General features: G+C 41.3%; 1 protein-coding gene across 4 annotated transcripts; it reads left to right on the top strand.

Moving 5' to 3' along the window:
• Nucleotides 1-1,734: 1,734 nt before the first annotated feature.
• Nucleotides 1,735-27,849, top strand: LOC131240815 (large ribosomal subunit protein eL20z-like). 4 transcript variants are annotated; one of them, XM_058239298.1, is made up of 6 exons: nucleotides 1,735-2,125; nucleotides 2,632-2,667; nucleotides 2,911-3,001; nucleotides 15,220-15,334; nucleotides 22,528-22,690; nucleotides 27,821-27,849. In XM_058239298.1, exons 1-6 carry the CDS (start codon nucleotides 1,948-1,950, stop codon nucleotides 27,832-27,834), a joined length of 597 nt encoding a protein of 198 aa, XP_058095281.1. In that variant the 5' UTR covers nucleotides 1,735-1,947; the 3' UTR covers nucleotides 27,835-27,849. The 4 variants fall into 4 exon arrangements, with proteins under 4 accessions (XP_058095281.1, XP_058095280.1, XP_058095283.1 ...); XM_058239297.1 differs by lacking the exon at nucleotides 27,821-27,849 and adding an exon at nucleotides 22,902-24,543; XM_058239300.1 differs by lacking the exons at nucleotides 22,528-22,690; nucleotides 27,821-27,849 and adding an exon at nucleotides 15,992-16,263 and having other exon boundaries at nucleotides 1,745-2,125.

Raw genomic sequence — 27,849 nt, 5'->3', positions numbered from 1 at the left:
GGGGCTCCGTACAAGTTCCACTTGCAACTTGCAAACGTGGTCGCTGGGGCCTGGGGCTCCAAGACGGCAGAAGCGGGTTGCTTGCTACTTGCTGCTGTCGAAAGCTAGGCAGGGCCATTGTGATGTTTGTGAGAATTCTGTCCGTTCATCCGTTTGTCCAACTGATGTTAGGACATGAGGTTAAAAGGATGTGGATTGCGTCCTATCCGCCCCTCTCTAGCCACGAACCTGCACCGTGATGTACCTGTTTATGTATGCTGTCCATTCCTCTTCTCTGATTATTTTTAGGCATGAGCACAAAAATGAGGCTGATGTAAGGCTGAAGTGTACTGCAAGACATATTACTCTTACTGTTAATGCTCTATGCATTTAATGCAACCAAACTTATATTTGAGAGTCGGGATCCTCTGTTATCATGTCAACAGAGAATTCCTGTTACCCTAATGGTTTGGCGTCCGAAGTTGTTTTTTATTATTTTTATTTTTTTAGTGAGTGGTGACGTGGACCAATGAGAATTAGGGTATCAGGAATTCTCTGTTGACCTGATAACAAAGGATCCGGACTCTATATTTGATGTAGGCCACTTAGGTGTTGGATCTGCCTTGTTTTTATACTCATACTTTAAAAATATTGAAGAAAAAAAAATGATAACATAAATAAATAGATACATCACAGTGGGTCTCCCACAAAACTGCCTGTTTATGTCTAGGTAAGGTAGGACGTAATAACACCCCGCCTAAAAATAAAGCAATGCAAAACTTAAGCAGGTCACAAGACAAAGAAACAACAGATATGGTACATCCTGTTGAAACATTCATGCGTCCACACATCTGTCAAATAAGGCCAATTTTTTGTGTTTTCAGTTCATCCTGGTGGTAACGTTCAAGTGAATTTGTAATGTAAGCTGCCTGTGATAAGGTTCATACCCAATTATAATTAACTTCATAGGATTGAGAGGGGTTATTTATGTTATGATTTTCAGTCGCCATTATGATAATGGTGTATAGCCTGAACCAATGTTGCTTGACCTGCTGCATCTTTAGCAAGATCCCATTCATACGTCACGTGTTTGGGACACCATAGAATCATCAAATCAGCTACTGGATGTAAGAAGTCTTGCTTAAATCAGGTCCGGAAATTCCTCATCCCCTTCCATATTTATTTGCTACGCCCATATTTTTTTGCACGGCGGCATTTTACTCCCAACTCCTTTCTTGTTTTGTGGCCCATTTTGGATCCACGTCATTTTTGTGCTTTCGTCTTGAGCTGGAAAAGCGGATGCACGGGATATATTTCACACACATCATGGTAGGCCCACCTGGCTTCCGACAGCGGTGAGGGTTGCGTCCAAAGATAGAGGTGTTTCTGACTAGGTTTAGCTGGCGATCGTACCTTTGTGGGCCACCATGATGTATGCATTTTATCTACATTGTCTAATTATTTTGCCAACGCATTTCGGGGTATGAGCTAAAAAATGTAGTATACCACAGCTCAAGTGGATCCACCATAGGAAACATTGAGAATAGAGCTTTTATGGTTGAAAATTGTTCATTTGCCATCTAATTTGTTCCTAGAGCCACATATATGGTTGAATGGAAAACACAAAGATCTACTTGATCCAACCACTTGGGCTCTGGATCGGCTTTTTTTATTTTTTTCGGCTCATGCGCTGAAATGAATTGACGTATGGACGGCGTGGATAAACACATACTCCGTCGTAGGCCCGTAGAGGTTTGACACCAGCTATCCTTGCTGGCGTTGGGATCACCGGCCGAACCGCGTCCGTTTCCCGTGGTGCCACTCTCTGCTTCTCCCCATAAAAATCTCTCCATTTCAAAGAAAATCTTCTCCTTTTCTTCGCTGCCAAGAGAAACCCGGGACCAGGGTCAATAGCTCGGATCTGGGTCTCTCTGCTTCTCTGAGATTCTCCCAAATTAAAACCCGAAAATGCCGCAAGAAGATCCGACGAAGATCCCGGTCCATCAGCCTCTTTATGGCACCTTTTCACCAGTCTATCCTCATTCCGCATCCATCCAATCAACGCCTGCTTTTCCTCCACCTGGGCTTTCAACACCTCCACCCCCATCCTTTTATCAGAATCCACAAACCTATCATGCAATCCCAGGTACTCCTAACATGCGCCATGGGTGCCTCTTACGTAACCTTCACTTCTTCTTTTTCCCCTCTAATATAGCTGATTTACATTTTTTAAAATGCCAAGGTTCTTTTTTTTTTTTTTTTTGGTTTTAGTTTTTGTGTTTTTGGAGTTTTGGCTCCGTTTGGTGCATTATAGAGTCCTGGCCAATTCCTTCCTCCAGCCCCTTTCTAACGTGCAACGTGGGGGGCCCTTTTAATAACCTGCATCTTCGTTTTTTTTATGTTATTATATGCTTTCCACCATTATTTATAAAATAACCAGATTCAAATTTTTAGTAGTTTCTCCATCCTCTTCTAGGCTACACTGGTCCAAGGTTTTAAAGCATCATCCAAAACATATGTTATGGGTTCGAAAGTTTAAAAGCATCATCCAAAACATATGGTATCGGTTCGAAGGTTTAAAAGCATCATCCAAAATGATATGGTATCGATTTTGTACATGATTGATACGGTTGTATCGGCCTGTATTGCCAGGAAACAGGGCAATACGACCCCATATTGGTGGTGAAGGTATGATATGCCGAAACCAAGTTTTAGTCCTCTAATTTGGATTCACTTCTGATAACCTACACAGCTACACCTTGGGATTTTGCTGTCGATTTCTTTTTCTTTTTATCAAATTTAAGGAATGTTCATATTCTATTTTTGGGCGTCTTTTGAGCTCTGACTTTGTACCACACATGTTATTGAAATGTATTGTGAAAAATTTACATGAGCAGGGGTGTAACATGGTTTCTCTTTTTGTGAGATCAGTGGGGTATCAAACTTACGGGGCAGTTGTGGAAGGTATTCCAGTGAGGAGGCCTCGGCTTCCTTGCTGTGGTATGGGCATTGGGTGGTTCTTGTAAGTGTTGTCCTTAAATTTCCATTATGCTTAAGATTGTGATTTCTTGTATTTTGTTTACATCATGTTTGGTTTTTAATATAGCAATCACATTTCCTTTTGTAACTTCTAGTACATGCTTTGGGGACGATATTGTGTTCAATGCTTTGTTTTTGTGTATAATCCATAACGATGCTATATGCATGTTGTATCCAACGATCACGTCTTTTAAAGGCTATGGTAGTTACATAATGATGTAAGGAGAGAGGGTATCCCCTTAAAGTGCTTGTTGTTGAATCTTAACAAATAGATACGGGAAAAAATGAATAATGGAACACATAATATATGGAACTCCACATCCATATGAAGATATGGGTTGCTATCAATAGGATGAAGATTCAATTCGCCGTTGGGTCAGGATGTGTACATGATTGCTATCTTTGAGATAGGTCGCGCCCCTCAGTGTGTAGAATCGGTGTAGAGGGTTCTCAATGCACTATCTCTCAAGATATAATGCCCTAGTAGATGGATGCACACAACGTGCATAGGCCATGAGAATCCCAACACCAGCACCATAAAACAAACACGTCCTTATGCCAAAAACAGAAAAGTAAAAAATGGTGGAAGAGGAAGATCAATTAGGAGGGAGATAGCATCATTTGGAGAGGGGATTTTAGATTCTATTGTGGAATGAGCTATGCAAGTTTGTTTTTTAGATTTTCATGAAACAACTCTGCCTGACATGGTGAAGATATAACCACTAATAAATTTACAATCATCTAACTCTGAATTCCAATTAGCATAACATAAAGAACGGCAGAAACCATTCTCTAAGATTGGGAAAACAATAGCTATTGAGTGCGTTCTCTCTTCCATGTACACCATCTTATTGGGAAGCATGAAAGTTGTGTGCTACATACTATTGAAAAATCTGCCTGGAATCCTATGAGGACATTTTTCTTCTTAGGATAATCATCCTTGGAAACAATAGCCTCATGTCTATCCAAGATTTGTCTCCCTCTAGTCAATCTATCTAATGTTGTTTTTTAGTCACCAAGCTATTAGAGGTGAACTTGCGTTGACAAAACTAGGGGTATCAATAGGTCGGGTTTGATTCAAATACTGGAGAACTTGTACCGGACACGCCTGGTGGATTCAGATTTGGGTATGTTGGGTTTGCATATATGAGGTACTAGATCCCTATTTGATTGGATCCGAGTATCCCGTCCATGTTCTGAATGGGTCTATCAGCTAGGCTGAAAAACAATATGATATAGGTGTGACATATGACATCAATATCTGCCCATATGAGTCAAAAAAAATTTTGAAGGCAAAGAATTCATAAAAAAATATCATAAAGAAAAGGGGGGAAATGAGATATTTAACAACCTATCATTTTTATATTTTGGACATTTATATAATGGTATATCAGACTATTCATTGATAAGGATGTTGTTTGTTGGCTTAACATGTTGAAAGTAAACCAATGGGCTCCAATTGCAAATCAAGCATGGTTTGGTGAATTAAGACCCATTACATTGAAATACAAAAAGAAGAAGAAGAAGCAAAAGAAGAAATAGTTGAAAACATGAACCCCCTACCTTTCTTTATGATATTTTTTCTTTATATTTTGGACATTTATATAATGGTATATCAGACTATTCGTTGATAAGGATGTTGTCTGTTGGCTTAACATGTTGAAAGTAAACCAATGGGCCCCAACTGAACACAAATCAAGCATGATTTGGCGAAGTAAGACCCATTACATTGAAATACAAAAAGAAGCCCAAGGGTTTACGCCTTTTTTCGATTTTTCCCATAATGGTCTATTCAGCTTTGATTTGTCAAATCCCACTAGAATCTTATCTTTTGATCCCAAAATAGGTCTATGACTCTACATCTAGTTTAAATTGACTTTCTAAGCTTCCTACGAAGTTGAAATGAAAAAGAAAAAAAGAAAAGGAAAAGTGAGTGAAAAAACTGATTTTTCTTTTTCCAAAATTAGGTCTTTGTGGTTTTATCGGCTGTATTGGATTTGTATTGGTGCCAATACACACCATATCACGTTACATGGTCCATTTGTTAGGGTGGGCTGATTCGGCCACGTATGCCTATCCTATCACCCTGATATAGATAAAATATAACCTTAATGGCAAGTACAATATTGATATTCAAAACTATGATCCCATTGAGTCTTGTCAGATTTAATTTCAAGCATGGATTAGGATTTGAAAATGGGTTTCAAATCTTGTCAGATTTAGGTTGAAGCATGAATCAGGTTCGTATTTAGAATTATGGATCCAGATTCGAGTTCAGATCCATACAGAAACATGTAAGGTTCTTAAATTACAACTGTAAATAGATAACGGATAAACCTAAAAAATCATGTATTCTATTAGATGAAGTGTACCCGAGATATAATACTCAATCTGACCCATTGTAATTGGATATGAGTCATTCGATCTGAATCTGACCCAATTATTAATTGGACCTGAAATCTGGATACGTATCCAATTAAATCAGGTTGGAAACTTTGGGTACCTATGGATTCAAGCTTGCCATTGACAGCTGTCACTAGAATTGGCTTTAGGGGTGTCAATGAACTGTGATGCTAGCCTGTCCTGAAGGATCACTGCTTGGACTGGTACTTAAGTCGGGCCAAGTTTCATAGCCTCGAGCACTAACTGATTTAGATTATCAGACCCAAGCCCAAGCATTTTTATTTTATTTTTACTTAGATTAACGGAAAATTTACTAGGAGACAGAGGGTATAGCCAGCCACTAATGGATACACGTCACCCATACATATGGACTGCCCCATGCCCCATGGCTCCCTCCTTGGCTAAACAATCAGCTAATGAAATAGCTTCTCTCAGGACTTGTCTGAAAGAAATGGAATGGGGTAAAAAAGTATTTGGCCCTATTGCAGCCCAGTACTGGATGTGGTATGTAATTTCTAGTTATATTGATGGCCTGCATTCTGCACTGTCCGACCCATAAACCAAATTCAGTTATCACGGGTCTATGTCCAGGTGCTAATTGACAGTGCTAACTAGATTTGGGTTTATGGATCTCAACGAACTGTGATGTTAAGCCTGTCCTGAAGGAACAATGCTTGGGCTAGAGCTCGTGTCAGGCCAAATTTTCTATGCTTGAGCCCAAACTGACAGATGTTATTAGATCTAAGTCCAGTCCCAATCTCTCTCTCTCTCTCTCTCTCTCTCTCTCTCTCATTGATTGATTGGTTTTTTATTATCAAAGGATAGAAAAGATATAACTATCCATTAATGGATACACACCTCCCACGTACATGGACTGTCTCACAGCTCCTTCCTTGTCTAAACAATTACCTAATGAACCAGCTTATCTGGGGACTCTGTTTTTGAAGGGTAGCTTATTAGCTTCTCTAAAGGGACTTGCTCTGAAAGAGATGTAATGGGGCAAAACATGCCTAGGCCAGTTGCAGCCAAACTGCAAGTTTTAGCCAAAACATACAGGCTCTAGTATGCAACTTGTAGTTAGACATGGCCTACTCCAGTGCCACACATTCCACAGACCAAATTCAGTAATAATGGCTTGGCTTACATGATTGGTGGGTCCTAATTTTGACCCAAAAACAATAGTATAGGAGTTCAGGCCCGAGCTGAACGCGGAGTTCAGGTCCTTTTTTTTTTTTTTAATTAATTTTTTAAACCTTGGATTCCATTCATATCAACAGCAAAGTTATAGAGGAACCCCCATTCGGGCGCACACGGGCTGACAAAAAGAATGCCCGAACCGCCTATCATGTGGCTATACAAAGAAAAAAAAGGAAAGGAAACGGGATTATGATTCCCTTAGCGCACCAATGCCCACTTTGTCGAGAAAACAGAGGCCCCTAATCAGCCTAGGGAGAGCGGCCATCGTGTTTGTCGTAAAGGAATTCTGCTTGGCCGCTCCCAAGCGAGCGAGGCCATCCGCCGGCCCGCTGATTTCACGGGGAATAAGAGATATGAGAAAATTGTCTTTGGTTTGAAGATTTTTGATTCGTGATATCCAATAATCCCATTTCCAATGTAAGTGCGACAGCCCCTTGAAAGCATCCACGGCAAAGGAGGAGTCCGATTCAGTGAGCACGTCTTGCAGCCCCCACTCTATGCTGAGTAGCATCGCATCATGGAGGACCCGAAGTTCCGCTCTGTTATTAGACTCGTGATCGTAACCCTTGAAGAAAGCGAAAATCAGTTCACCATTGGCATTTCTGCAAATGCCGCCACCGCCAGACGGGCCAGGGTTTCCGGATGCAACCCCATCAATATTTAATTTTACCTTGCCCTGCGACGGTTTGGACCATTTAACGAGCTGACAGGATCGAGATAATTGAGGGCTGTGAGCGAAACCAAGGCGAGAGGCGAGCGGATTTAGAGCTTGGGATCCTTGGAGAAGCTTAACGAGAAGCCATTTAACCTTGCCAATGACCCTGCTGCTAACAGGTCTTGTCCCATTGTACCTGGCCGAATTCCTCGCTTTCCAGATCTCCCATACAATTAAACCCGGAGTAATATGGCGAAGAAGAGATGATTCTCTACCTGGGTGTGTAGGATTCCATCAAAGGAGAGAAAAGACTAGCAATAGAGGATGTAGCGGTGGGCTGGATACTGAAAATATAACCGAACTCGTTCCAGATTGTGGACGCTAGAGCCCCTCTACAGAAAAGATGGTCCAACGTTTCAGTTTGGGGGGTGGAATCTGGGCCGCTGCCACAACGTATACACCTGGAGGCAAGGGAGATACCTCGCGTTTGGACCCTGTTGTCCGTAGCGACAGCCCGATGGAAGAGATTCCGGAGGAAGATAGAGACCTTGATGGGGATTTTTTTATGCCAGATTCTCTTGGGCCAGTCGACTGCCTGCCCAGCTGTTCGGCAGACCTTCCAACCTGTCTTGATGGAAAAACAGCCGGAACGGTCATGGGGCCAGATGCGACGGTCTGGCTGATCCGAGATGCAGAGCCCAGCGTGAATGATGTGTTCCTTCACCCCCGTTGGAAGCTGATCTGCAGCAGGGGACCGAGGGTTGATGCCATCCGGGGAGAACAGGTCACTAACGGACAAGTGTAGCAAATGGTTGGGAATTGGCTGATCGATTAACTCCGCTACCCGGCCCATCCCAGTCCAATTCTCAAACCAAATGTTCATGGAACCACGTCCTACCTTCCAAAGAACATGGCTGTCGAGAACTTGGGATAGTGACATCATTTGTTTCCACAAAGGGGAGATTGAGGATCTGGGTGCGCCAGAATTCGCCACCGCAAGGGAACCATATTTCGAAGCAGCAAAACCAACCCACAGGCAATTGTTCGACCCAACTTTGGCCGTCCAAGCCATCTTCAATCTAAGTGCTTCCCTAACATCACTGTGCTTTCTGATCCCCAGCCTGCCTTCCTCAATAGGCATAGAGATTTTGTCCCATTTGACCCAGTGATATTTGTAATTTCCTTCATACCTGCCCCACAGAAAGTTGGAGAAACATGACTCCATCCGTTGAAGGACTTGGGACGGAATCGCAGCTGCCGACATAGCGTGGATCGAGATACCGCAAAGAACATGATTGATGATCGTGCACCTGCCCGCCTGAGAGAGGATACGGGCCTTCCACCCTTGAATTTTTCTCTTAATTTTTTCCAGAAGAGGGCGAAACAGAGGGACTTTGGCCCTGCCTTTGAGGAGGGGGATCCCAAGATATGTAAAAGACGTGGCGGAGCAAGGTGCACCAATACGTCGCTGAATGGATCTAATTCTGTTGACCGGTAATGAAGTAGAGACATGGGTGCAGTTTTTGTGAAAATTGATGTGTTACCCCAACGCCGCTTGGTAGGAAGTGAGGAAATCTTTCACTGCTTTGATGGAAGAACTGCCTCCATTGAAAAACAGTGTCATCGGCATATAGGAGATGAGTGATCTGTTTGCAGCCACGCTTGAGTCTGAAAGGGAGACATTTCTAACTGAGGATGAGGTTGGCAAATCCTCAGCTGGGAACTTCCGCCGCAAGGATGAAAAGGCTCGGGGACAGAGGATCCCCTTGGCAAAGGCCTCTGGAAGACTTGAAGAAATCGCAAGAGGATCCATTGATTAGGACTGAAAACCAGTTGTTGTTCAGGCACTTTTCTATCATTTGAATCCAACTGGGGGAGAAGCCAAACCGCTGAAGAACCCTCAGAAGAAATTCCATTTGAGGCGGTCATATGCCTTTTCCATGTCTAACTTTAGAATTACATTTCCACCCCTGACTTTCCTATCCAGTTCTCTTACCATTTCCTGTGCCAAAGCTACACTCTCTGCTATGGACCTGCCCCGCACAAAGGCTCCTTGCTCTTGGAAAACAATGTTTGGGAGGATGAGCGCCAATCTGTCAGCAATAACTTTGGCAAAAATTTTGTATACACAGTTACAAAGACTGATGGGGCGGAAATCAGAAAAGGATCTGGGGGCTGATTTCTTAGGAATCAAACAAATGAGCGAAACCGAGAATGCATGGGGAGATTTCCACCAAGGAAGAACTGAGTGACAGCTTTATGAATATCTGGGCCGACGATTTCCCAACTATTTGCAAAGAAGACCCCTGACATTCCATCGGGACCAGGGGCGCTGTCCCTTGGCATGGACATAACCGCTCTTTTAACCTCATCCAGAGTGGGATAGTTCATCAGAAAAGCATTATCCGCAATCGAGACTGCCTGCGGGATCGAATCCAGGATGCTGTCTTGCAGATTGCTCGGTTCCGCTGTGAACAGATTGGAGAAGAAGCACACAGCCTCGTCTTGAATCAGCTTTGGGTTTGAGGTTGTGACGCCATAATCCAGCTCAATTTCCTTTATACTAGCCCTCCTGATTTTATCTGTTGCTGACGTGTGAAAATATTTTGTATTACGATCACCCTCATTCAGGCAATTGTTGCGGGATTTCTGTTTCCAGAAGATTTCTTCCGCCAATTCCAGACGCTCTAGGTGTTTTCTAGCTTCAAGGAGTTCTTCCTGGCTGATTTGCTGCAACGCCTGGTCTTGTGCTTCCATCCTGGCAATGGACTGTTCCGCCAATTTGAGTTGCTGAAAAATGTTGCCAAAAACTGACTTATTCCACTCTTTCAGATGACTCTTCACCTTTCAAAGTTTCAGCATGAGATTTGTCAAAGGCTAATCAGAAAGATCTTCCCTCCAAGCTTGCATGATTACAGTGGGGTACTCCTGATGCAAGGTCCACATACGCTGAAAACGAAAAGATTTAGGAAAGGATTGCATGACAGGGGGAAAAAGGAGAAGTAAAGGGCAATGGTCGGAGTTGACGCGGGGGAGGTGCTTGACGTGGAATCGGGGAAAGGCATTAATCCAGCTGCCATTGCAAAAAACCCCGTCTAAGCACGCCCAAACCCGAGATCTACCCGCTTGATTGTTGCTCCACGCGTACCTGTTTCCGCTGAATCCCCCATCGAGCAATCCCGCGAGTCTATAGCATCAGCAAATTCCGTGTTACTGCCCAAATCCTGATTTCTGTTGCTTTGTCTTTCTGCTGTGGTGAGGACCGTATTGAAATCACCACCAACTGCCCATGGGCCGGGTATGCGGGAGGCCATGGATATTAGAACCGCCCACAGATCTCTTCTCTGCATTCTAGAGCATTTTGCATACACAATAGATAAATGGAAAGTAAATACTGAATTAAGCACCTGGCATTGGATCGTCATCACTTGATTTGTCTGCTGCACCACCGAGACGATGAGATTGCTATTGTGAAAAAGCCATATCTTTCTGCCCTCCTCCACATTTGAGATCGATGAATGAAACCCCAGCTTGAGCCCCACAGCGACTCTTTTGTTTTCTCTGGCCATAGGTTCCAATATCGCCACCGAGACGATGAGATTGCTATTGTGAAAAAGCCATATCTTTCTGCCCTCCTCCACATTTGAGATCGATGAATGAAACCCCAGCTTGAGCCCCACAGCGACTCTTTTGTTTTCTCTGGCCATAGGTTCCAATATCGCCACACATAGAGGTTTATGCGTTCGAATCATTTTGGCCGCTAATCTGAGTGTAGTAGCATTAGCTACCCACGCGCATTCCATATTATAGCGCTATCCATCAACAACTTTTTCCTGAGATGATGACCCTCCTTTTTAATTTTCTAAGTCTGCCACTCCATAGTTCCTGCAAGTTTCCTGCTCCCTGTTTTGTTGTTTTCCTGACCATTATTCTCTTCTTTCCTCCCTCGGATGGGGGCTTTGTGTGGCTGTGCACCGAGCCACCCACTGATAGTGGACCATGGCTTTCTGCCTGGGAGGATAGGCTTCTTGAGTAGTGATTTTTTCCTTGGCGATGGCTGCTCTAAACTCAGACAGAATAGGTGAACCTCCTCCTGCCTAGAACTTGAAGGGTGAGAAATCCACCTCCAGTTGGAGAGGTTGAAAATCTACTTTGCTATCATGGGAGAGGATAGATTTGGCTGGGGCTTCTGCTACTTCGAGTTCCTGTAGTTTGAATGATTGAGGGAGGCTATTGCATTTCAACCGTGGCCAGGGTGCTACCTGAAAATCTTGCAAATTTATCGGAGAACTCCCCTCTGAGCGAGAGCAGTCAAGCAAATTCAAGTTTGCCTCCAATGTGGGCTGAGGACTGTCTGTCTGCCTGGTTCTGAAATTGGCTCTTTACCTTGTCTAATGTTTGAGTTGGATACAAGGGTTGAGATGCCTGGCGAGTGCACCACAGCGGTGGAAGGGGGGCTTGCCCTGATGGTGCCTTGGGCTTGCTCAAGGCACCACTGATCCAGCACAGAATTACTCGTCACCTGGTTGGACACGGGGCTATCGTGGGCTGGAGCTGCCTGTTGCACTTGGTTGGAGTCAGGGCTATCGTGATTTGGAGCTGCCTATTGCATCTGCGGTGGACAGGTGCCCTCACCTGGATCTAAGTCTCGGTCTTTCTGCTGATGGTCTGATTTCCTTCTGGCTAGAATTGGCGACAAACTGAGATGGGGCTGTGATCTCGTCAGGAAGAGATTCCCTTGATGGAAATCAAAAGCTGAGTCCAGAGGAGGGACCTGTATTATAGGGTCTGGGGCAAGGTTTTCCCTGATGTTGTTGGCTACCATTCTGTTCGATTGGAGTTCACCAGTGATATGGCAAACTTGTGCCATCCTTGAGCTCAGCGAAGGGGGCAGCATTGTGACTGTTCCTTGATCAGCATGTGTGGGGCACCTGGTGTGGCGGGGGCTGGGGGACACTCCTTCCGATGGTGGCAAGGATAGTGAGTCTGAAATGTGGGGGCCTAGGCTGGGGGTAGCATTGCCTGAAGGTTGTGGTGAGGGCTGGGGATTTGATATGGGCATAGAGTTGATCGGTAAGGAGGGAGGTTGAGAGTTTGAAGGTTTGTTGATGGGTTGGGGGGACGTCTGAGGAGAGTTAATTGGGAGGGTTTGGGGAGGGGGAGGAGGAGGTGGTGGGAGCTGGGAGTTGGGGGGGGGGGGGTGGAGGGAGTTGATAGTTTGTATGAGGGGGTGGGAGCTGAGGACCGTTTGATGGAGGGGTTGGAGGGAGCTGAGAGTTTGTAAGGGGGGTGGGAGCTGAGGGCTGAGTAATGGAGGGGGTAGAGGGAGCTGAGAGATTATATGAGGGATGGGAGCTAAGGACCATCCATTGGAGCATTTATACAAACAGCTAGCGGGGACTTTGACTGTATGGTCCGGTTCCTCTGAAAAGTCCTGGACACCCACTCTTAAGTGGACTTTGTGGGAATTGGGGAATTAAGGAGGCGGCCACATTCGAATGTATCAAGTTCCAAACTCCCTGTAATGGGAAACGTACGGTTCGCCACTCTTAAGTAACGCTGACTATGCATATCCACACCAGGTTCGAGGATAACTTTGACTCTAGCAAAAGCTTGAAAGGATCCTGATCTGGCGGCGTTGTTGATTTGAATCACCTCTCTGAATGTTTTAGCGATGTCCTCAATTGCTGCAGGATAGGCACATGAACCTTCTAAACCTGCTACTCCCTTAATAGGCACACGAACCTTCTACCCAGATGCTTTGCACACTTCGAATTGTGTTTTGGACTCTCACTCTTGCTCCCGTTTCCCTATCTGTTAATGCTTGCCAACATTTTGAAACACACTCTTCCCTGCTCCCACACTCGAATTTGTTCATGTTTCGTGCAATTATAGGCATGACTTGGCTTTAACACTTATAATAATGATAGGGCTAGGTACTTGTGTAGTTACAAATCAAGAACTAATGACTCGAAAATAGTTGAGTAGGTATGTTCTATGGAATTTGGCAATCAGCATTCAGCACAATATTACTTGTCTACTACACAGTTCATGGTCATCCAGATCTGGGGCCTTGCTAGTTTGATGAGAATTTGTTGCTCTGGAGTATCATCCTTCATGCCGAAGGTCTTTTATGTACGAGGCTGAGAGACAGTGGAAACTCCGCACATGGGCTTCTTTCAACAGTAATACATGAAGCAGTCGGTGAACCAATGTATTGGGTTTCTTTGGTGGTGATAATGCAAGTATGCAACCATCAACTTCAAGAATTGAAAAATAATCTGTTCCCTTGAGATGGCTGCCTCCCTTATGGGAGGATGATCAGTATAGTAATGCATTGTATTGCCTTGGGTTAGGGGTGGCAATGGGCCAGGCTAGGGCCGACCCTATAATTAAAAACTTGAATGATCTCAAGTTTGAAATGGTCCAAATTTTGATTTTTTTTTTGCAGCATCCCCTCCATCCGCAATGAATCCCATCATATAAATGGTTATGATCATGAAAACATGACCCATAATTCAGAAGTTTTTTCAAAGTACACATGTACATGAATGGGACCACTCACAAGTACACAAGTGTCTTCTAATCATCCATTCTTTGTATAACAGTGATTCACTAGAAGATTGGACCAGACCAATGGACTGAGAGCCATTCACTATTGGCCTTCGCCTGGCTTGGCCCTGACACAGGACCTATATTTCAAGCCCAGGCCCAACCCCAACCCTCAGGTTAAGTCTAGGGGCCGAAGCCTCGGCCCTACAGGGCCGGATCACCAAGGCTAGGCCATACAACTTGGCCCATTGCCACTCCTAGCTTAGGTGGTGATCATGCTTCCAAATGTTGGTAATGATATAGCTGCTTAATCACCATAGAGGCCACAGTTATGCAAACAGCCAACCATCAAGTTTAAAAAGTTTTCCTTGAGAGGTTTGCCTCTCTTGGGAGCATGGTATTTCAAAATGGTTACGTAATGGTAATTGTGGTAACCGTTACACAATATGGGGTTGTAACAGCCGTAACAGAAAAAATGGCATGTACTGGCCCCCTAATGGTCCGCTATGAGGCCTAAATAAATTTTGTTCCTTTTAAGCCATAACGGCATTACAGCCACCATTACCGTTATGGAATACCTTGCTTGGGAGTAAGAGGGCATGGGGGAGCTTGGTAGATTCAACAAACTGCATGTGAAGGGCCCGACTTTTGCAGGTTAAGTTAAAGTTGATTGTGGTGTTGGCTTAAATTGGTATTGGTTTAACAGAGAGGTCCTGTTGTTTAGGGATTGGGCTCCTTGAGTCGGGCTGTGTTGCTTCTCCTTGGGCCTGTTCAGGTTCCCGCGCGGCCCGGGGGGTTGCTGTTGTTGTATTTTTAGGTTTTGTTTTGTTTTGTTTTCCTTTTGTCCTTCTCTTTTCTTGTTTTTCTGTTGGCTTTGGCCTAATAAAATCTGCTCCTTAAAAAATTTTGTGTTGGTTTCAGTGGAGCTTCTTGGATTGGCACCCCAGTGTACCTTCTTGCACCCCTTTGAATAAGATAGAGAGTTTGTTAGGGCATGTTCTGGATGCAATCTTGCAATAGTTACCCCGCCTTTTCATTTGAAAACAACCCAACTAAAGCTATGCTCTTGCTCAGATTCATGTGAATCTTCATCCAAAGTTTAGTTCCTGCATCCACCAGAAGATGTATTTCCTTTTGCCCAAACAATTGTTTCTTGTTTCATGTCCACACATTGATAAGCTTACCTGTTTACTTGTATATGAGGTTTATATGTTCCATTTTAGACTGAAGTCTTGTTACCATAATACTAAGCGAATGGTAGTATAATCTGAGATTGTTGATACAAATGTACAAATGCATGTTTCTGCTCTATTACACTTTTTCTGCTGTGTACTCATGCACTGTTGTCATTTCTGGTGAAGGCCAGCTGATAACTTCTTTTTCCTTGTATAAAGGTTCTTGACAGGATTCTTTTTTGCTGCTGTTCCATGGTATGTTGGTGCTTTCATTCTACTCTTTGTTGTGGTAGACTACAGGGAGAAAGCAGGATTGATTGCTTGTACAATTGGGGTAGGTGCCAATACCTTTTGTTTCCAATTGGTAGATCTCCACCTTTTATTGTCATGCTCTATGATGCTATTAAGATATATTCTATTTGCTTTTATGTACCTAATTTCTTTATATTTTGATATGTTCTTTAGTGATGTATTCTTGTTTTTAATATGAGCTAACCATGCTGAATTTCAACTGTCTGCTGGTTGCATGTATAGCTATAGAAACTAAAATCAACAAATCTGTTTTACGATAACATGTGTGATTAGGAATACTGTGGGTAGGCCTATGGCTGTAATCCTGACAGCAGTTGGTACATTGGCTATCCAAGAAAAGGAATTAGTTCTTTTGGTGGAAGGAAAAACAGAGTATTAAGTAAGGATCAAAACAGAGTATCAAATAAGGTGAAAAGATTGGGTTTAATACTGAATGAGCTGTATCAGTTTTTCTTTTTCTTGTGAGGCTGGGTTGATATGATACCAAGCAACCTCTGCATTAGGCTTTGTATTGTCTCCTTATCAATGGAAAGTAGGAAAAGAAAAGGCACCATGTCATACTGGTAAAAAAATTGGTTATCTCATTATTTGTTGGGCTTTGAAATTATCCTTCTTAAGAGGGTTCCTCATCTGAATGCTTGTTTATCTTCTGAAACTTATTTTCTTTTTCTTCCTGCAGGCTGTTCTGGTAGCAATTAGTGTTATTCTTGGGGTATCTAATGGAAATTTGGAGTGGTGAACTCTTCAAGTTATATGTGTTCAGCCAGCTATTGGGTCTGTATTTGTGCATTGATTCTGGGTCTATTTTGCTGTTATTGTCATGTTGTGGCTGCAGCACTGATGAATGGAAGTTTCATATCCTTATGAAGCACTTGAATAAGATATATACTGTCACCTATATTTTGATATTTTATGTGTAGATAAATTAGTAAATAAATGGCCTTTGTCTTAGCCACTATTCTTACATTTTGGTTGAGATGTGTTGCATTGGGGTGGCAATGGGCCAGGCTGGCCTGTCGGGTTGTGGCTCTTGGCCTGATAAATGTTGGGTCAGTCCTGTTAGACAGGCCTTCATTTTGGCTATGTGCCTGTTTTTGAAACCCAACTAGTTTGACAGGCCAAGCTTGGCCTTAAAATTTTCTCTTTAGGCCTGACCTGGCATGGGGAGGGGTCTATTTATGATGTTAATGGGTGGCTTATGCTGGAAATCAAAGGCGCATTTGGATCATAAGTTACATATGCTTCAAGTAGCTTATCTTGTTTTTTACCTATTCAGCAGATGGGTATGTTGGTAAACAACATACATATCAGCCAAGTAGAAAAGTATGTTTGGTTTCTAACATCACATAAGTACTCATCCCTCAACTTTATTTGGTCAACCCTTAATGTCCATCGCCCATCATGTGAGTCCCACCTTTGATGTGGATCATCCATCATGTGAGCCCCCACCTTTGATGTGGGCCATCCATCATGTGGGGCCCGCCTTGGATGTGGGTCATTCATCTTTAGGGGCATTTGATGTGGTCAATCCATTATGTGGACTCACTTTGATGCGGGTCATCCATTATGTGGGGTCCACCTTTGATGTGGACAATTCATTATATGGACTCGCCTTGACTTATGATATTGGGATATAGGAGTAGGATTACATAGGGTTGCATTTGTGCTCAATGCGAATGGTGATGAGAACACAGACGATTGTTATTTAATAGGAACACAAGCGGTGTGGAGCAAATGGTGTTGGTTATGTAAGGCTGGGAGACCCTCTCACCCACAGCTGTTGAGTATCTCATGTTCAAGAGAGTCACTCATGTCTTCATCCCACAAGATTTGTTTTCTACACGCCCCACACACACACACACTTCTTGCGCACTTGCACCACAAGGCGTGCTCGAACCCATGACCTCATGTTGAAACTCCAAGGAGTATACCACTGAGGCACGGCAACAAGTGTTTCATCCCACAAGATGAGTGATAGTGATGTGTTGGATTCTCGCCATCCCATCTCCATTCTGGGCAATCCAATTGAAGGCCCCAATCAATTGAATTTTATTATATTCGTGAATTGTTTAAATTAAACACTTTGGCTAATATGGGTGTATTATATAATCAAGTTAAAATTCCAACTCAATGTAATGCAGTTCCCTTTTTAACTGGATCAAATTATCCAAGAAGGAAAGAGTCCATAAAGAGAGTCCTGGAGTGCATGGATATTGATAAAAGGAAGAAAGGCTTAGAAAGCATGGTAAAACACATGGTGTTCATCTAGTAACTTTGGGACAAGGACGTAATGGAAAAAAGGAAAGGAAATAAGGTTTCGAAAAGCGACCTTTGGATTTTACAGTTAACATTCAACATCAACCTGAAGATCAGTTGAATAAAAAGTGGGAAAAGAATGATAATTGCTTCTTTTGCAAAAAATCATGTCATTAGAAGAAAGACTGCATTAAATACAAGCAGTGGCTTGTAAAGAAGGGTAATGATCATGTCCCGGTTTGTTTTGAATCGAATCTAACCACCATATCAGTAGATTCCTAGTAGATAGATTCTGATACAACTATTCACATTTATAATTCTATGCAGACTATGTTGTAGAGCTAGCCACCAACTAATGTAGAGCAATCAATATTCATGGGCAACGGTGTTAAAGTGGACGTAGAAGCAATCGGGGTTTACAAGCTTATGTTAAAGTTATGTCATATATTAGATCTAGTAGATACATTTTGTGTGTTTTCCATAAGGCCCAATCTAGTCTTTATTTCTCGTTTAGACAAATCTGATATGTTTAAATTCAAGAATGAAAAGTTTAGTATATACTATGATTCGAATGTGATTGGCACTAATACTATAGTTAATAATCTATACCAACTAGACTTGAATGCTCCACACGTTCATAATGTGAATTCTCTGCATATAAATAAGATATGAACTAAGAGAATAATAGATGTGAAAATTCCTCTATGTTGTGGCATAGGCGATTAGGTCATATCTCTCATGAGAGATTAGAAAGGCTAGTGCAGGAAGAAATTCTTCACTCTTTAGATTTTTCTTACTTTAAGGTTTGCACAAATTGTATAAAGGGTAAATAAACTAGAAGTAGGAATAAACGTGCAACTAGGAATGCAGGACTCTAAGAGGTGATACCTATGGACATTCGTGGTCCATTTTCTACTGCATCTTGGAGGGCATGTGGTCTATTCTCTACTTATTGGACAAAAATATTTTATCTCATTCATAGATGACTACTCTTGCTTTGGGTACTTTTTATCTTATAAATAAAATATTAGATGCCCTAGATACTTTTAAAATCTATAAGTTAAAGTTGAAAATCAACGTGATAAAAAAGATTAAAGTTATCGGATCTAACCGTGGTGGTGAGTACTATGGTAGATGTGATGAATCCAGTCACAATCCAAGACCCTTCGTTGAGTACCTATAAAATTATAGCATTGTTGTTTAATACACCATGCCTGGGACACTAAAATAAAATGGTATAGCTAAAAGGCACAATCGCACTCTAACGGATTTGGTGCATAACATGATTAGTAATTCGACATTATCGAATTTCTGTGGGGTGGGGTGATGCAATTGAAACTGTTGTTCATATCTTTAATCAAATCTTTAACAAGGCTTTAATGAAAACTTCATTTGAGTTGTGGAATTGAAGAAAATCAAGTCTCCGATACTTTCACATATGGGGATGTCTTGTTGTAGTCAAACCCTATAATCCACCTAAGTCAAAAGGTTATCATTTCTACTATCCTTTCCACTCCATCAGGACTATAGCGATTTGAATGTTGTATTCAAAGAAGAGTGGATTGTGACTCCTGTCACGGTCAATCCTAACAATGTGGGTATGCATCCTGTGTTCAAGCTTATAATCCCTACAAATCACCACATTAAACCTCCTATACTATCTATTGAAGAAGGAAATCAAAACCCAATTCAAGATGGTGAACCATTAAGAAGATCGTGGTGAGAGAGAGAGAGAAGGGAGGCCTGCGATTTTGGATGATTATATCTTATACTTGTACGAGCATGAGTTTGACATATGGGTGAAAAAAGATATTGAATCATTTATACAAGCCAAACAAAGTGCTAACTATTCTCAATGGATTAGTGTTATGAATGATGAATTAAAATCCCTGAAAGACAATAGAGTTTGAGATCTTGTAGAATTATATGAAGGAATTAAATTGATTGGTTGTAATTATGTGTTTAATACCAAACGAAACACCAATGGTAATATTGAAAGATATAAAGCCAGACTTAATTGGGTGTTTAAGACCTCCACCAAGTGAGTTTCAATTCATACATGTTTTAATTAACAAGAATGCATCGATTTTAAGGAGACTTTCTCGCTTGTATCTAATAAAACTCACTCAGGGTCATAAGGGCTCTTGTGCCTCATATGGATTTGGAGTTGCATCAAATGGATGTTGAAATAGCATTTTTCAATGAAGATTTGGAAGATAATGTATATAAGGTTTTGCAATCGATAGCTCAAATATATGATTTACAAACTTAAGAAATTCATTTATGAATTGAAACAGGCGTCACGATAGTGGTACATGAAATTTTATGAAGTGATTTCATCATATTGTTTTGTATAGAACATGTCAGATGAATGAATTTATGTTAAGATTAGTGGAGGTAAGTTCGTTATATTGTTTTTCTATGTCGATGACATTCTATTGGCTAGTAGTGACATTAGGATGTTATGTGATACTAAGAAATTCTTGTCTAAAATATTTGAAATGAAAGATCTTGGTAACGCCTCTTTTATCATTGGTATTGAGATAAGTCGTGACAGATCATGTGGAATGCTTAGCTTGTCATGGAAGGCCTATATTGATAGGGTACTTGAAAGGTATGGCATGCAAAACTATGCTTAAGGACAATCGCTCATTGTAAATGGCAATACATTTAACCAATTCCAGTGTCCTAAAAATGGTATAAAGAAGAATCGTACGAAGAATTTTCTATATGCGTCAGCAGTAGAGAGCATCACAGGATATCGCTTTTGCAATTGGAATATTAGGTAGGTATCTCTCCAATCCATGGATATAGCATTGGATAATTGCAAAGTATATGTTACTATACTTGCATTGGACAAAGGACTTCGTAGTCACACATATAAGGCTTGATCATTTGGTGTTTTTTGGATACTCTAGCGCAAATTTCATTGGCTACGTCAATACTAAGAAGTCCAATTCGAGCCATATTTATATATTGGTTGGTGGGGTTCTGTCTTGAAAGAACGTGAAACGGTTGACTACGGCCTCATCCACCATGGAAGCTAAGTTCGTTGCTTGTCATGAAGCTTCAAATCAGGCAATATGGCTACAATGATCACACAACAAGTATTCATCAAGGTTGATGCACATTGACATCAAGTTTCTTGTTGTAAAGAAAAGAGTTCAAAATTGTCAAGTGTTTGTATAGTTCATCGACACTAAGCAGATGATAGTGAATCAACTCACTAAAGGGCTCCCTATCACACTATTTAAGAAGCATGTGACATCTGTGGGAGTTATCAATCTCACATGCATATTCAATTAATGAGAGTTTAGTATGATCTATTATGCTCTCCTATCCCATTGCTTCTCTAAGGGTGTAATGTGCGGAAGATCCTAGCAATAGCATTTGACAGTGGCTTCCCAATCAGATATGATTTCAATTCAGTTATTAGATCTCCATCTACGATGCATAGTTCGATCCTCTTCAATTCTGCAATTTAAGATTACATCAAGTACAACCATAACATAACAGCAAAAAGGACAGCAACATTGAGAACAAGAACATTAACGATGATGACGGACTTGATTGCAATCATGTCTATGACAACATAGACATGATTGCAACAGCAACATGTTAAGGAAGTTGACGGACTCAAATTCGGTGCAAGATGACTGGGGCTCCATATTGTGGTTGGAGATTTAAGACAGTGTATGGAGCGTGGGTATAGGAGGGCGACAGCTTGAAAGAGAAGTTTTGCAGAATCATAGCAAGTGCCATTTTTGCTTCTATCATCGCAAAGTTCTGGCCAATACAGATCCTTGGGCCCCATCCAAATGGGAAGAAGGTGATTTGATCCTTTGAGGCCTTTGAAACTCCGCCCGAGAATCTCTCCGGTTTGAATTCTTCATGTTCGTCGCCCCAAAGTTCAGGATCATGATGGATGAGGAGTGTTGGCAGCAAGAGGCCGACGCCTTGTGGGAGGGAAATCCCTCCCAAATCTATCTTCTTATAAGTATGTCGATATATGGCAGTCACAGGTGGGTATAACCTTAGAACGTCGTACAAAATCATGGTGACCTGCAATTCAGAATTTGTAGGTGTAAGTTAACTACAGTGCAGAAATCCTGCCCCTGATTGTTTCTAGATATTAGAAGTGATGGACTCATTCTTTCAGAATCAGTGGACAGCTTATGTATATTGTCTGAGTGCCCAAAGTAATGGAGACTAACATTGATATGTAGGAAGAAACCTTCAAAGAAATGGTGCTTTTAATCCATAGAAATAGATGAGGAAAACAGTTTGTATTTTCTTTCTTCTAATTCTCAGTGACTGCCAAAAAATGAAAAATGACTTACTAAATGGATTTGAAGGTACTCACAATTTTAAAGTGGTTTGTACTATTCGAAATCAGGCGTATCTTTCCCACATATTTGCAGGACCTCTTCCCTTGCCTGCTCTTGCCAGCTTGGATGCATAGCTAATAAAATCATCGTCCATGTTAGCCAGACTGATGTTGTCTCCTGGCCAGCGAAGTAGAACAATTTGCATTCCTCTATCATGTCATCAATCGTCAGGCCGTTGTTCTTTGAATTTGTCCCTAGTTCTTGGACACCATTACAGTTATTAGATTCCAATAGCAACAAGCCTAGCAAGTCATTGGTGTTTGATTCTCCCGTTTTCATAGCCTGCTCTTTCTTGTGGATTAGATTTCTGAACATAGCTTTCATCTCCCTGTCCAAATACATTCTCTGCCTGTTCTTTTTTGTCGGAACAAATCTGTATAAAACAATTATAGAAAGTGTTCCTTTCAATGTGATACATATTTTCATATTGTTAAAAGAGCCCAACACTAAGAATAAAAGACAGAGAATGGAAATACACCTGAAACCTGGAATGTATGGAGTATGAGCAGCTTCAAGAACCAGTAGAATCTGCTCCTACTGAAGTTTGAAGATTCTCTTTCCTTCTTTGTAGTTGCTGCCGAAGGCCATGCGAGAGATGATATCTCCAGTTAGATTTTGGAGTTCAGGCCAGACATCCAATTCACAAGATCCTTGGGGACCAACCAACTCCCCCCATCGCTGGATCAACTCGCTGCAACTGGTAGAAAATGCCGGTCTCATTGCCTGCAACATAGGTGAGTATTAGCACTTTTTTACTTGGAAAATCTTCCAAAATGCCACATGTTGGATTGACAGCTGCATAATGTTTCGATTTGTCAAAAAAACAGCATTTTCTATCAGATCTTGTTTCCCTTGATAATATTTAGGCTTGCCATAATTACTTCACATTGCTTAGTGTAAAACCAATGCATGTGAGGTAAATGAAAGAACCTTCAATTTCTCTAGGTGAAAAGCAGGAGTGATCATCTTCCTGCGCTTGGTCCATTCCTCTCCTTCCAATGCTGAAACTCCCCTGGTTAACAGATTTATGAGACGGTTGAGAGGTGGCTTCCGGAAGTGATTGAACTTGTTTGATAGGACTTGTTTCATGAGCTCTGGATCTTAATGATCACTCGAGGGGTTGTACCGATCCACATAACAAATAGCTGGCCTGTGTTCCAATATCCAAAAACATCACTCTAGAGCATGAATACCCATAAGTTTAGTAATATGCGAATATGAAAGGATCAACCTAAAAACTTGACTCGACTGAGTTCTTATTTGACTTGACTTGATATTTAATAGATAAATTAACAGATATTAAGAGTAAGAGCTTTGCTAAGCCCACAAGTGTGTGTGCAATAAAGCTCATGTGAATGCTACACATGCCGGCATGGCATGATAGGTCCAAGATCCAATCCATCCATTAGAATAATACCACTATATTGGTGTTAGCCCAAGAGTCAGGTTGACCCACTTGTCAGTCAGGCCACAGTTTGCAAAACAAATAAGCGGCTGTGAAAAACTTGGATGAAGTTTTATGACCCTTCCACTTGTTTCCAACGTTGAGGCCCACATGTTGATTGAGCCAGATATATTTTTGGAATCACATGTAGAAGGTTGGACGAACCTGATGGATTGGATCTGGCACCTGTGTCATGCTGGCATGTCGGAAGTGTACATGAGCTTCACAGCGACGTATGGGTTTAGCAAAGCTCTTAGAATAATAGCATTTGTTTACATGTGTTTAAAAATGCGGCAAAAGAGTCATATTTACAATGCTTGGTGCATCGGTAGGTGGGTTCTATGTGTGTCATTGAGGTCATGAGTTTGAATGCAAGCGACTCGGACTGACTCGGCACAAAAGCTCGTTGACCTGGTTGAGTTTTGAGCCTGAGTCACTGAGATTTATAATTGCGGATGAAAATATCACTATCTAAAAGCTAGAGCAAATGAAATGAATACGAAAACAGGAAGAGAAGAAACAACTACAACTATAAACGACAGGTCATGTACCCTTATTTTGCACCAAGTCATAGAAGTAAGGGTAGACACGTGGCACTATTTGGTGCGTTAGATTCATGGGTTTAGACCATGCTGCCTTCATCAACCTTTCCATCTCTTTCATGTCACCATAGAAGAGTTTGTAAGGGTTGCCTTTAACTCCTTAATGGTTGAGGTGTTTCTGTAGTTTCATGGGTCTCCACCAGATGGAATAAGCTACTGTCACAGCACATGAGAGAAGCAGAAAAGCTGATATGATCAGAAAAATCGAGAGGAATTCGTCCATCCTTTCTTTAGATCAAGTGCAAGCCCTGGGGTGTGAGAGTAGGAGGAAGCTTGGGTGGGATATTTATAGGTGAGGAATGAGAAACTGATGGGTAAGAAAGAGATAACAGCACAGCAAAGGCAATGGGAAATGGGCCAAAGATCTTAATGTGAAGATTTTTGGAACGTCGGTAATCCATACATGTCAACGGTCTAGATCCCTGAATCATATGCTTGGTGTGTACAGAAATGGAATCCTGCATCAGCATAGTACATTTACACTGTCATGAGGCGTTGATGGATTATTATAGTACGGTTGATGGTTACATCTAGTTGTTTACGGTTTCCTGTGCTTGGCCTTTTTTGAACAGATAATTCCAAATGAATGGTTTGGTACATGTAACTCAAATCAAACGGTACAAATCATGGGACCCACTCAAGATAAGTCAAACCAAAGATCAAATCAATTGGACAATCTTAATTTCTGATCAATGGGCTTTTGTTCCTTCAATTTGGGCCAACAACTTATTTTTAGTCCATTCTTTGGTTGTCACTAATTACCAATGTTTTAAATATTGACCATATCGGCCGATATATTCCACAACATATCTTGGTATGGAACACATAGGTAGTGCCAATATATTCCATGTGTTCGATTTGATGAGCATTTTCAATTTTTGATTCTTTTTTTTTTTAAATTATATTAAATCAGTGTCAAATGTTTACAAATTTTTTGGTTATTTATGTTTTCAATGAAAATAATGGAGTTAGATCTTTGATCGATATCCATTAGTTCTTCATGTCAATTGACACTGGTTTCAAAGTATGTAGGAGCATTTGATAAAATAATCATCACATACACTCTATATTCAAAATTTGAATATATGTGGTTTGATTTGGGAAAAAATTTAAAAATTCTCTAATTTCTCCCCAATTACTTGCAATGTTACACTCCAAATACGAAATTAAGTCCTTGTTAAAATTTTTTTTTTTTGAAAATAAAAATTATTTTTAATTAAAAATTAATAAAATAAGTATTAAATTATTATTATTATTTTTTTCAAAATTTCCCTTCTACCAAGTGTCAATTTAGACTAATTTTTAAGTATTTTGGAGTGTTTGATGAAATAGTCACCACATACATAAATGTTATGCATTCAATTTAAATATTGTTGCATTACTTCAGTTAGACAACACATAGCTTAAGACCCTATGCGAAGGAAACCTATTATGCGTACGTTTTTTTTTTTAACTGAGATGTTATGATTTAAAAGTGCTCATTAAGTTTATTGAAAAATTTAACAATTTTCCCAATGTTTTCTCTTGTTTTCCAAAAAATGAACCCTGCTAATAACATTGTTAGGGTATCATTTTACTGCAATTGCTACTTTATGATCCATCTCAAGTGGGTCCCACCCTGTGTACGGTTCAATTCGAGCCGCTTTCAAGCCAATAGAACATTTTTAAGTGGCCGGTACCAGAGCATTGATGTTTTTCTCATCATTCTTGAAAGAGGAAGGTGGTAACCTTTAAAAGACCTGGATTTGTGATCCACTCCAATCTCCACCATTCATCAGGCCTACCCTCACTGATCACAATTACTTCAGTTGAGGTCCCACAGCGAATTGACACAGTGAGAGATCTCATCAATTCAACGTGAAATTTTATTGATGGAATGGTAGGTTCCATCCGGTTCCTTGATTACTTCAAGGAGCTTGTCCACGGACGGTCCCAACCATCCAGTGTTGGACCACCTGTACGGTTGGTGGCAAGAGCTGGTCACGGTTTGCGGTGATCCGGCGGGTAACCGAACCTGTCTTCCTCTGGCGTTCTGTCATTATTATTTTTATTATTTTTTTTAATTTTTACTTTGTCGTAATTCGACATTTTTGTGGGAGCGGATTGCCTAATGAGTAAACTCTGTGGGGTCCATAGTGATTTATCTAATTTATCCACTCCGTCCAACCATTTTATCGAATAAAATTTTGGCTTAAGCCCAAAAATGAAAATATCCAGATCTCAAGTGGACCACGCCATAGGAAACAGTGTGAATGTACCATTGAAAAATTCTTGGGGGCCCCAGAAGTTTTGGATCAAGATGATATTTGTGTTTTCTCTTCATCCATCCATGACTGTTGGATCTCATGAACAGGATGGATGACAAATAAACATCACTGTGGGCCCTAGAAAGGTTTCAACGGTGGAAATCATTATTCCCACTGTTTCCCGTGGCATGGTTCACTTAAGGTTTGGATATGCTTCAATTTTGGGATCAATCCCTAAAATGAGCTGGAAAAATGGATGGACGGCGTGGATAAACTGCATACATTCACGATGGGCCAGCAGAGTTTACTCAGTACAATAAAAGCATACTGAGTAACTCAGTAGTCAGTACGCAATCCGATTGCATCTTTGTAGGTCTTGCAGGGCTACTTGCAGGGCGTTACAAGGTTTCTTTCTCGAGATCGATTCATAACCCCCAATAGACACACGACCGTTGATCGAAGTGGTCAAGCGGTGGGTCCCACATCTTCAGCCACAGGCAGAATATCACACGATTTGACTGGTTATAAGTATCAGATCAATTTACACCATTTAGACGGTTGGTCCACCCACCTGATATCCCCAGGGCCACTTGGGCGGACCACAACATAGCGTGCTCCCTATTTCTCCATTAGATTCAATTTTGACCGTTCTTTCAAATACCGTGCAGCACAGGTATATGTCCACGTGTCGTGTTTCCAAAATGGTCAATGGATGAATACAATCACTTGCCCCCCAAACACATACGCTTAAGGCCAGCAGATCCTAGACCTGGCACGTTCGCTAAAATGGTCTTTGTAGGCGGCAGTGTAACGAGAAGAGATGTCCCTTCTCTGTTTGTGTTTTTTTTTTTGGGGTGTGTGTTTGTGTTGGTCCCTGCTCTTACTCCGGTGGTAGACCCTCGGGAGTTTCAACTCCCTGGTTGAGGTTTCGAGTACCACAGGTGGTGAAATCCCACTACCGCCTGAGTGTGTGGCGGTGCGCGCGCGCGTGTGTGATAAAATAAAATTAAAAGAAAAAGAGAGAGATCTCCCTTCTCTTTTTTTTTGAAAAAAATTGTACACTTCAAAAACTCACTATATCTGTGAAGATGAGTGGAAAAAAAAACCTATTTTTAATTTTAAAAAACGGCATTTTATTTAAAAGAAAGACGTGATTGTGGTCGAGTGGAAAATTTACCAAATTTGGATTAATTTATATAGTTATTACATGAAAATGATGGAGGCGAAAAGTCTGGTTTATCCTGCCTACTGTAGAAGGGATTTGCATTTTTCCACCTACAAGAACAGGAAGCTATGTAGGCACTATTGTGATGTGTTTTGGAAATCCACTCTAATTATTAGTTGCATGATTTAATTTTTGGCGTAGTTGTCCTTGATAATAGGGAACGTTCACATCACATTCTTTGTCAAGCGTTGAAATCATCCTTCTAGAAGGGGTTCCTCTTCTGATTGCCTGTTTATCTTCTGAAACTCATTTTATTTTTCTTCCTACATGCTGTTGTAATTACTGATATTTTTGGGGTATGTAATGAAAATTTGGAGAGGTGAACTTTCAAAATTGTATGTATGCAGGCAGATATCGGTAAATAATCACTTTGATT

Source organism: Magnolia sinica, chromosome 3 (genome assembly GCF_029962835.1).
Source record: "Magnolia sinica isolate HGM2019 chromosome 3, MsV1, whole genome shotgun sequence".
Taxonomy (NCBI): Eukaryota; Viridiplantae; Streptophyta; class Magnoliopsida; order Magnoliales; family Magnoliaceae; genus Magnolia; species Magnolia sinica.
This window is presented reverse-complemented; position numbering and strand designations above follow the sequence as displayed.